The 10,489-nt window shown below is 34.4% G+C and overlaps 1 protein-coding gene and 1 long non-coding RNA gene across 2 annotated transcripts; both read left to right on the top strand.

The window, feature by feature from the left end:
- The first annotated feature begins 925 nt into the window (after positions 1-925).
- Positions 926-1,696, top strand: LOC147384280 (uncharacterized). Its single transcript, XR_015172870.1, has 2 exons — positions 926-1,260; positions 1,430-1,696. It is a non-coding gene; the product is annotated as an uncharacterized LOC147384280 (long non-coding RNA).
- A 4,914-nt stretch (positions 1,697-6,610) lies between these two features.
- LOC147384279 (uncharacterized) lies at positions 6,611-9,211 on the top strand. The gene is made up of 5 exons (XM_086424903.1): positions 6,611-6,661; positions 6,944-8,347; positions 8,501-8,593; positions 8,684-9,041; positions 9,138-9,211. Exons 1-5 carry the CDS (start codon positions 6,611-6,613, stop codon positions 9,209-9,211), a joined length of 1,980 nt encoding a protein of 659 aa, XP_086281029.1.
- The last annotated feature ends 1,278 nt before the right edge of the window (positions 9,212-10,489 follow it).

Genomic DNA, 10,489 nt, shown 5'->3' with positions numbered 1-10,489 from the left:
TTGACACAATGTTTGGCTCTATGGGGCTTCTGGACGCTTCCCTATATATATACACTGTATTGTAAATTATTGTTTGTTGAGTTACAGCCTAGTGGAACTATTTCCAAGATTTGAAAGGCATGTCGTGTTTTTTCACCCCCTTTGCAGGCAAATAGCGGACCAAACACTAATGGATGTAAGGTAAATTTCGAAATTATTTCTGGTCGATTTCAGTAGCTGTCACATGGTCTTTTCCAGAATCAGTCAATATGCATTTTCCTTTCCCAGCAGGGTATAGACATCCCTTGTCTTTTTAAATGTTTGTTAAGTGCAATTATGTTTGATAGGCGTAAGTGTGTAGGTTGGGTTTTGATTCCAGGTCTCCGGTACTATCACGCACGATCAGTACTTTATAGCTAGTTTTGTTACTTCTGTTCAAAACTCAAATTTCATTATGAAATCTGTTTCGAAACATTTTTTAACATATAATCTGTAGGGTGCCCAGCATTATGTAATGCCTCATTTCAGTTGTTTTGAAGATAGTAATATTGGATCCTGCCTGATACAGAACCCAATTGACATTAATGAAAACTTTTTTTTACGTTTTTTTAATAGGCAGTTGGATTAGTTGTTAGAAATTAGTGGGTGAAGGCTGACTTTTTAACCCAGTTGTTGGTAATATGAACACTCACAAACCTAGCTAACTTGGCAAATCCTTGTTAGGATCCTGATGAATGAATCCTTCTACCCATTCAATATAAAGTCATGTCTTTCGTCAATTCAAGTGTTTTTGGTATTCTCTCCTCATTTGGAACATTCTACAGTGTGTTCTTTCCAACTGGCACTGATAAATTTTTGTTGTGCATGACCAAATGACCGAGACTATTAAATTTTCTCGAATGCTTGTTTATAGTTTTCTTCTCATCCATTTCAATATTCTCATCTTGGCTACACTCAATCTGAGAAAATATTATTTTTTGATTGCCCAACATAAAGAATACCTAGTCTTACCATTGTCTTATATGATTGTTAATGCATTGATCATATGTTCTTCGACCATTCGGTTCTAATTCTGTTGGGAAACATTCTTTATTCTTTGCTTCAACCATTTGGTTCTGATTTTCGGAATATATTTTTATAAATCGAGTTGTTTGCATTAGTGATGTTTCCTCTAAACAACTTTATTCTTCATCTAATCCTGATTATATTTTTCTTTCCCTGTAGTTCTTGATTACGTGCTCAAAATGTGCTTGGCTTGACAATAAGCATGTAGTTTTTGGGGTAAGCTCTACTTCTGCTCTAATTTTACTTCCATGTGAAGTAATATATTTGAATTATTTTTCCCCCTTAAAGCCATTTTCACCTTTTAGAATTGTCGATCCCAAATAGTTTGAAGAAAACGTTGTGGATGATGATGATGATGATGATAATGTATGTTGATTTCTTGTAGAGAGTGCTTGGAGATGGTCTTTTGGTTGTCAGGAAGATTGAGAATGTGACCACTGGACCTAACAACCGTCCTAAACTTGCATGTGTCATTGCTGAATGTGGCGAAATGTAAAATGCCGCCGTGATACTAATTACGAAAAGTTTATGAATCTAATGTTGATATTCAGATAATTTATATTGACGTAATTCTCCTAATCATTATCTTTACTGAAAACCGATTACTCCGGAATGTAGTTACATGTTACTTCAATGAAAATAATTTTTGCAAGCTCTTGAGGAATCGTGGAACTATCACCAACAACGAAAATATTTCTCTCATAATCTGCCTCTTGGAAAGAACTCACGAGTGCAAGTAGCAAATGATGAAGCTAGCAACTACATTGCTTTCATTAGCTCCACAAATTTCAAAGAAGGATCAAACAGCCCATTAATGCAATTGATTTTAGTTCATGTAATCTGATCTCATTAGGATCTGAGATATTTCACTTCTCCTTGTGAACCTTGTGGTTTCCTTCATACCAGTCCACGGTGTTAAATTAATTAATTAATTTATTTTTGGATTGGTAAAGACAGTTTAGTGATTAGCATAAGAAGTATGGGTTCAAGGGGTTTAAACCTAAGAAATGGGAACAACTCTCCACACGTCTTCATGACATTTACATCCGGACATCTTCACAACTTTACTCTTCCCTGGAGTTCAAGCAATTATATAGAGCAATTTTCATAAAATAAAATAAAAATCCTCCAAATTTCTTTCCTTTCAGATAGGATAAATCAAAGTGCAAAAGTTGAAGCAAGCATACACAACTCTACTAGGAAACTGAATTCCTTTTGTTACAAATATTTTGATTGCCACCAAACTAAAACCGACTTGACTTATCCTGGATCTCCATAGACCTCTCTTCCATATCCAGCCATTGGAGCAATTGAAAAAGAAAACTGAGGATCCGATGACTCGTGAAAAAATCACATGATCTCAACCAACTAAGAAATCCAATGGTTGGAATTTCATTCTAAACACCCATAACTTTTGGGGGGGTAACTTGATAGCCTAGTTAGTATGGAAACCTATTTAACTGGAACCGAAAACTGCAGTTGGGTTTCCTTTTTGATGGAATTGTTAGAGTTGGGTCTAAAATGGTACTGAATGAATAGGAACCAAAACCATTAGTTTCTATGGCATGAAGTTCTTTTAATTTTTCATATAAACTATGCATTAAAACTTAATAAAATGAGTCCAAGGAATTATAACTTGGAAAGAAGATAAATTTTGATTTTTGGAAAATTATTAACTAATATCTTTACTATAACAAGTTGTAGTGAAGTTGCTAATTTTTTGGAAAAAAAAAAAAAAAAAAAAAAAATTCACAAGAGGCAAAATATTTTTTCTCATTCAATTCTTGAGAACTAGGTTATATGGGTACCCATATTATATATGACAACAAATGGTCGATCTCGATCCTAAGAGGGAAAAGGAATTCAATGGGTGCATCAATAATTTTCCCGTATTCTTACCCCACCCAATAGGAAGTTTTTGCGAGTGATGTTGAGAGAAATTGGTTTTATTCATTGACCCAAACGACACGGCATTTTTGTCAAGAGTAGGTATTCACAAGATAAGAAACCCTCGGTTACTTTTTTCCATGGAATCTTGGAATATGAAGGATGGAGCCAAAAGCCCAACTTTTTTCCATGGAATCTTGACGATTTAAATGGTGGATATACCAACAAATAGTTGATTTCGATCACTTTCTCATCGAAAATGGTTGATCTTGACCTTTTGACATCTAACAATTGAGATTGACCTCAACGATTAAATTGTTGATATAGGTCTACGATTGTCAATTGAGGGCTGTAAATTGTCAATCTCAATCATTTTCTCATCCAAAGTGATTTATATCAATCTTTATAACAGGAAAAGGTCACTAATAAAGAAAAAAAATTCACTAATATTTAGAAAGAGGTCCCTCCCACAGGGTTAGATGGGAAACCTGAAACCCTTTTTGGATTAAAGACCAATTGATGATAAGAGAAATTTGGTTTAGTTAATTGGCCTAATCAACACGACATTTTAGTCAAGACTAGAAATTCAAAAGTGATGTGAGGCAAAGAATAATCTTCCAATTGGTTTGTTGATTCTCAAAAGAATACCAAACAATTGGGCACCAAAAGCTTGCTGATTCACACAGAATACTAAGAAATTGAAAATAAAGAGAATTCTCTAAAAACATAAATTTTATTAATCAAAAGATGATCCCTGTATTTGAGCTACAATACTATTTATAGAAAATAAGCTTATTCTTACAAAAATACAAAATAGTCAAAATAAAAAAACCTATTGAAGTAAAAAGGATCTAAGCATGGAAATATATACTACTTAACCATAAAAGTAAAAGGAGAATCGACAGTGCATTACTTTGACTTTTATAACTAAAGTTATTAACAAAACAAAACATCTATAAAATAACAAAATCATCAAGAAAATAACGTAAACAAAGGAATTAGGCTTAAAAAAGGAATGTCTATAACTTGCTAGGGATCTTGAAGATCTTGACATTTCCATTGAAGAATAGGTCTCCTCGGATGATTCTGACTTCGTTGCTCGTTCTGATCCGTGGGCCCAGTTAGGCTTGTTGCACTAAATCATTCTCCCTAGGTTGAAAGGAATTCATCTTTGAGTTCAAGGCGTCATGTGAAGCGTATGGTCCAATAGCCTTTAACATCAACTTGTTGTACTCAACAACTTGACAACAATGAGGCCATCCGAGTGGTTGTTCTTCAGGATACACATAGATGAACTCATCTAATAAAATTTTGATCATAATTGGGACATAATTGAAATTTATTTCCTCTCCTCCTTTCTCGAATTGAGAGAGTGTGAAATGATGTGGATGAATTTGAGTTCTTATTTATAATTTGAAAAATATGTTATTTGACAAAACGTTCCTAAACTTTAACTATCGATTACTGTGGACGCTATTTTTTGTAGAGCACTAGGAATTGACACGTGGTTCCTAGGGATCCCAAAAATCTAGGTAATCGAGATACTCTATCCGAGTTCGAGCAACTAGTTAACTTTGTTAACTCGGATGGTATAACGATTATGGGCATATATACCTCAAAGGGTTGACGGAGTGTTAGAACACAAAAGCTAGGAATCAAATGGGCGAAAATCTAGCCAAAATCCTCCAAATCAGGGACTATAGCTAATAAAAGATAATCCCAATTAAGGAGGAGCGAATGTAGACCGGATCTTGGGTGCATTGTAACTCCCCATATTTTTAAACACGGATCTCGATAAAATTCATAGGTCAACAAATAAAATAATTTTTTTTTTAAGTTGAAATTTTTCAAAACTGATTACACCATTAGATCTGCAAAAAATAAAAAAATAAAAAAAATAAAAAAAATAGATCATAAGATCGTGAAAATCGGAGTTCGGGACATAGATTTTTTTAATTAAAATAAAACAAATTGAATAATGACTGTTACGTCCTTTTAACACTATAAATATTAAAAATCATGAAAATTTCAAAATTAATCCTCTATTTATTACATTTTCTTCGTCTAAAACAAAACCCTAGAGAAAGCCTCCCTCTATCTTCAACCTAGGTTTTCGTCTATTTCAAGCCTCTGTTGGACGTCGGCGTAAAAAAGAAAAATGATCAGATCATCGCAACCTTTGAGAAAAAACAAAAAGCTAGGATTTCGATAACAACCGATTCGAGACCTTCGACCCAACTCAATTTTCTACGATCTTCGAATATTTTTCAGTGTAAATTTAAGGTAGGGAACTTCTAAATCTTCCAATTAGTCTTAGATTTCTATGCATTGCAGTTTTAAACCAAAAATCTATTATTTTAGTGTAAAAAAACCATCGTTTTAAAGAATCTATGATTCTCCTCACTCGAGGCAGATTTTTAGAGTTAACTTGTAAAATTTGCTGAGGACTCGTTACTTATCCGTTTTCGACAATCTATATATCGTTGGAAAGATTTGAAAGTCCCCTTTAAAGAAGAAAAATATCACCAAAAATTTAAATAAAATTTTTTATTTAGAGAAGTCAACTTACAAACTTTCACGAGTCATATATCATTTGCTTTGGGATGCACAAGAAAAAGATTTATGATTCTGTAACTGTCTTGTAAAGGCATTTGGAAAAAAAAAGGCTGTGAGATTATTATTAGTCTTTAAACAAACAATCAAAAAGGTAATATTACAGGTTTACACCCGTTCACCCAATAAAACGTTGGGGTCCACATGCAGATCACATAGATTTATAATCACACATAGCACTGTCCAAGAGGCGAGCACTCAAGTCAAGTCATAAGATAAGAAACCTTCGGTTTTGCTGGAATTACCTTTCACTTAAGTTGTGATAAGTTAACGTGCTTTTGGCACATGCACTTGACACTGATGTGGATATAAAGGGTAGGGATCCAAAACGGTATGTCATACTTAACAAAGGTCAGGTGACACCTAATTTTATGCCACGTGATATTTGTGGAATTGATGGACCGTATGGATATGTGGTCCATCCCATAGTGAATTGGTGATGTGTATCCATTGATATTAGAATTATCTTAAGAATGATTTTGAATCGTTGGATTCAAACTCTTTTTCAAGAGCTTAGATCCAGTGGACACAAGTTATCAAACACTATGATTTTTGGTACATAGGTTCACCAAGGGATGGACCACATATCCATACGGTCAGTGGGTCCCAAAAATACCATGTGGCAATGAAATGGGGTGCCACCAGACCCTTGTTAGGTACGACACACTGTTCTATATCCCTACCCTTTGTATCCACGCCGAAGTTCGTCAAGTACCTGGGCCAAAAGCGCGTTAATTTATCAAGACTCCTCACTTATTTCCAATGTATGCATTTTTCAGCCAGGCACTCACTCTTTTGTCTATAAATATAAGTCACCATGCAATTGCAAACCCACAAGAGAGCTTACATTTTTAATAATGATGATGAGTGCATTTAGTTTCTTTTTTCTGTATTCCATCATTTTCTTGCCCATTGGTTTACCAATAGGATCTGGCATCATCCTAAAAGGGAATGAAACAGATCGACTTGCCTTGATTGCGTTCAAGGATCTTATATCTCACGATCCTCAGGGAGTTATGACCTCTTCGAACTATTCTCTCCATTTTTGTGAATAGCAAGGTATTACATGCAGTCATCGACATCAAAGGGTGTTAATATTGAAACTCGATTCCCAAAGGTTAGTAGGATCCCTAACTCCGTATATTGGGAACCTGTCTTTCCTAAGGTCCATAAATCTTGAAAACAACAACTTCCAAGGTGAAATACCCCAAGAAGTTGGCCATTTGTTCAGGTTACAAGAATTCAATATGAGCAATAATTCTTTTGTTGGCAAATTCCAATCAATGTGTCCCATTGCTCTGACCTCAGAATCCTTCGTTTAGGCAAAAACAAGTTTGTTGGGAATATACCCATTGAATTTGGCTCTCTATCCAAGCTCATTGTATTGGCTCTTTCTCAGAACAATCTAACCGGTTGGATTCCAACTTCCTTTGGTAATCTTTCATCTATTAAGTTTCTTTCTCTACCAGTTAATAGTATAGAAGGAAGTATTCCAAGTTCCCTTTACCAACTAAAAAATCTAGAGTTTCTTGAACTTGGTCCAAATCTTTTGTCTGGTGTGTTTCCTCCCTGTCTCTACAATATCTCTTCTTTAGAAATTATTTCTATAATAGATAACCAGCTAATTGGGATTCTTCCACTTGAGATAGGCCTCAATCTTCCGAATATCCATGAATTTCTTATTGGAGGAAATCTTTTTTTCGGATCCATTCCTATATCATTGTTCAATGCTTCAAGACTCGAGAAGCTTGAGATCAGTGGTAACAATTTTGTTGGAAATGTCCCTCTTGAGGTTGGAAACCTAAAGGTTGTTCGAGTTCTAGGTTTAAGTTTCAATCATCTTGGAAGTGGAAAAGTTGATGATTTGAATTTCCTCAATTCATTGACCAACTGCTCCAATCTAGAGAAGTTGGAATTCAGTCACAATAATTTTGGTGGTAAGCTACCTAACTCTATAGCCAATCTATCAACCCAACTTACTCTACTAGATCTATCAAAAAATCAAATATTCGGAATCATTCCATCTGAAATTGGGAATCTCATTAACTTAATTGGATTGGATATGTCTGGTAACTTTCTCGATGGTAGTATTCCCAAGGAAATTGGGAAGCTTGAGAAGCTGCAAGGATTAGATTTAAGTGCAAATAGATTTTCAGGATATATTCCTAATTCTTTAGGCAACATCACTCAAATATCTTATCTTTATTTATCGCATAATTCCTTAGTAGGAAACATCATTTCAAATTTTGAGATTTTACAGTGTTTGGAACTTTCTAAAAATAATCTTAATGGAACTATACCCAAATGGGTCATTGGTTCATCCTCACAGTTAATTTACCTTAATTTAGCCTATAATTCATTTACTGGGTCAATACCTTTGGAAGTGGGTAACATGAAAAATCTTGCAGAGCTAAATGTTTCTGAGAACAATATGTCTGGAGAAATTCCTAGCACACTTGGTAGATGTTTGAGTTTGGAACGCCTTTATTCGCAAGGTAATTTCTTTCAACGACCCCTTCCCTCATCTTTTTGGGCTTTGAAGGCTATTCAAGATGTTGATCTTTCACGAAATAACTTATCTAGAAAAATTCCTAAAGATCTTGACAACCTTCCCTTCTTGAATATATTGAATCTGTCCATAAACGATCTTGAGGGTGAGGTACCAATAAAGGGAGTCTTTCAAAATACAAGCACATTTACTCTCTTTGGAAATAGTAAACTTTGTGGGGGAGTACCGAAACTGCAGTTACCTCCATGTCTCATTCAGAAATCTAAGCAAAGACGAAACTCTCTTGCTTTTAAGGTAACAATTGGTGCAATTCTATTTACAATTGTGGTTGCATCTTTTCTTGTTCTATATTAGAGGAGAAAGCCAAGAATTAAACCTTCTTCAAATAATTTCTTGGGTGATTGGCATGAAAGGGTTTCTTACAATGAACTCCACAAAGCAACATAGGGATTTTCTTCAACTAACTTAATTGGAATTGGAAATTTTGGCTCTGTGTATAAAGGAGTTCTTCATCCAGATGAAAAACTTATTGCAGTGAAGGTATTCAACCTTAATGTACGAGGAGGTTCGAGGAGTTTTATGAACGAGTGTAAAGCTTTAAGAAATGTCTGACATCGAAATTTACTCAAGATTATAACTGCATGCTCAAGTGTCGACATTAGTGGTAATGATTTCAAAGCTCTTGTTTTTGAGTTCATGAGTAATGGGAGTCTTGAAGACTTGTTGCACCCAAGTGAAAACTGGAGGCATTCGAACTTTCATCAGAGACTAAGCATAACGATTGACATTGCTTGTGCATTGGATTATCTTCATAATCATGGCCAAACACCAATTATTCATTGTGATCTAAAGCCAAGCAATATTCTTCTTGATGATGACATGACAGCCTACGTGGCTGACTTTGGTTTGGTAAAGATTCTTTCTCAGAGCAGCGAAATTGAAACCAATCCAGTGCTTATACAAGGTTCTATTGGGTATATTCCTCCAGGTATTTATCAATCTTTTTAAGTTCATCTGGTAATTTTAATTGGTCCAATAACATGTTAATTTTTTAAAAATTGATTAAACAATTCATGAATTGCAGAGTACGGCATGGGTGTTCAAATCTCTAAGCAAGGAGATGTATACAGCTATGGAATACTTGTGTTAGAGATGTGATGAGTGTTTCCAAACACTCAATTATACACACATTTTTCGGATATTTATCTTGATTTTTAAACCTATTTATCCATATTAAGATAATAATCATGATAAGCCTCAAATCACCACGTTGCATGTTAATTAGGCTTAATTATATATAAATAAATTCATTTACTAGATAAATCTAATTACGTGTGTTTCTTGTGCAGAAAATCAACAAATTGGAATCAAAATCTCAAGACAAAAGCATTTGGGCCCACTTTGGAATGCTCTAACACTTTGGAATGCCCTAATCCTTTGGAATGCCCTAATCCTTAACTCATATTCTCCTCTTTTGTCTTTTTGTGCAAGGAAAAGTGGAGGCTATTTTTAGACTCTTCTACACACATTTTCTCTATAAATAGAGCCTTCATTTCTAGAGAAAGGGTCCCATCTTGGCTCTCTTATCCAAAACTCCTTTAATCTAAGGCTCTTAGCCTATTCTCTTATTTTTTGTATTTTCATTTTCTAGTTATTCTCTTTTGGTTAAATAGTCTTGTAAGAAGTAGAAGAAGAAGAAGTTGTAATTTTCTCCATGAAATGAAGAAAAGTTCTTTCATCTCTTATCTTCCCTCTCTTGCAATGACATTAGGCTAAGTTCCCCTCCATTGGAGAGTGGAAAAGCCTAGAGCAAGTTCTTGTGTTATTTCTAATTTTATGCCTTTCTTTTATTTAAAATGCTTATGAATTCTCTTTAAGTTTCTTGCACATTTTATTCTTAATATAGATACTTTATGCTTAGATTAGATCAAGATAAAGTATGCTTAAATTAGATAATTTGTAGTAAGAAGTTTTCAAAGAATTCTACTTTGTTTTTGTTCCCTTATTTCATTTTATTTGCAAAACTTTTCGATCTAAGGAGCTAACACCAAGCCCTTATGATTGAGTTATAAAAAGGCTAGAGACTAGGAATTGCTCATTAACATGTTTTAGGTAGATCCACCTCCAATGGTGTTTTAATTCATAAGTTTACTTGCTTTTAATTTCATTTACTTTAGTTTATTTTCTAGCAATTTTACATCTTCTTATAAGTTCAAAAATACAAAGAAAAACAGTTTTAATTCCTTTTAGTTAATTTGATTTTATCTTCTTAGCTTAACTCTATTCCTCCTTTCTCTTGGGTTCGATCCCCTACTTGCCCCACAAGTAAGGTAAAACTAAGATTATTATTAACTCCGGTGAGAAGAACAACGATAGTCTCATCAGAATTTTGGCGCCGCTGCCGGGGAAAGGTAAAAGTAGTAGTGGTAAGTTTTG

Source organism: Akebia trifoliata, chromosome 15, assembly GCF_017979445.1.
Source record: "Akebia trifoliata isolate Shusen 1 chromosome 15, ASM1797944v1, whole genome shotgun sequence".
Classification (NCBI taxonomy): Eukaryota; Viridiplantae; Streptophyta; class Magnoliopsida; order Ranunculales; family Lardizabalaceae; genus Akebia; species Akebia trifoliata.
Note: the sequence above shows the minus strand (reverse complement) of the source record. Positions and strands in the feature narration are given on the sequence as shown.

Coding starts and splice junctions, on each gene's coding strand:
- LOC147384279 (XM_086424903.1), top strand. CDS start 6,611: ATGCAGTCATCGACATCAAAGGGTGTTAATATTGAAACTCGATTCCCA. Junction 8,348..8,500: donor GAAACTCTCTTGCTTTTAAG/GTAACAATTGGT, acceptor AAAGCAACATAG/GGATTTTCTTCAACTAACTT. Junction 8,594..8,683: donor AAAAACTTATTGCAGTGAAG/GTATTCAACCTT, acceptor AATTTACTCAAG/ATTATAACTGCATGCTCAAG.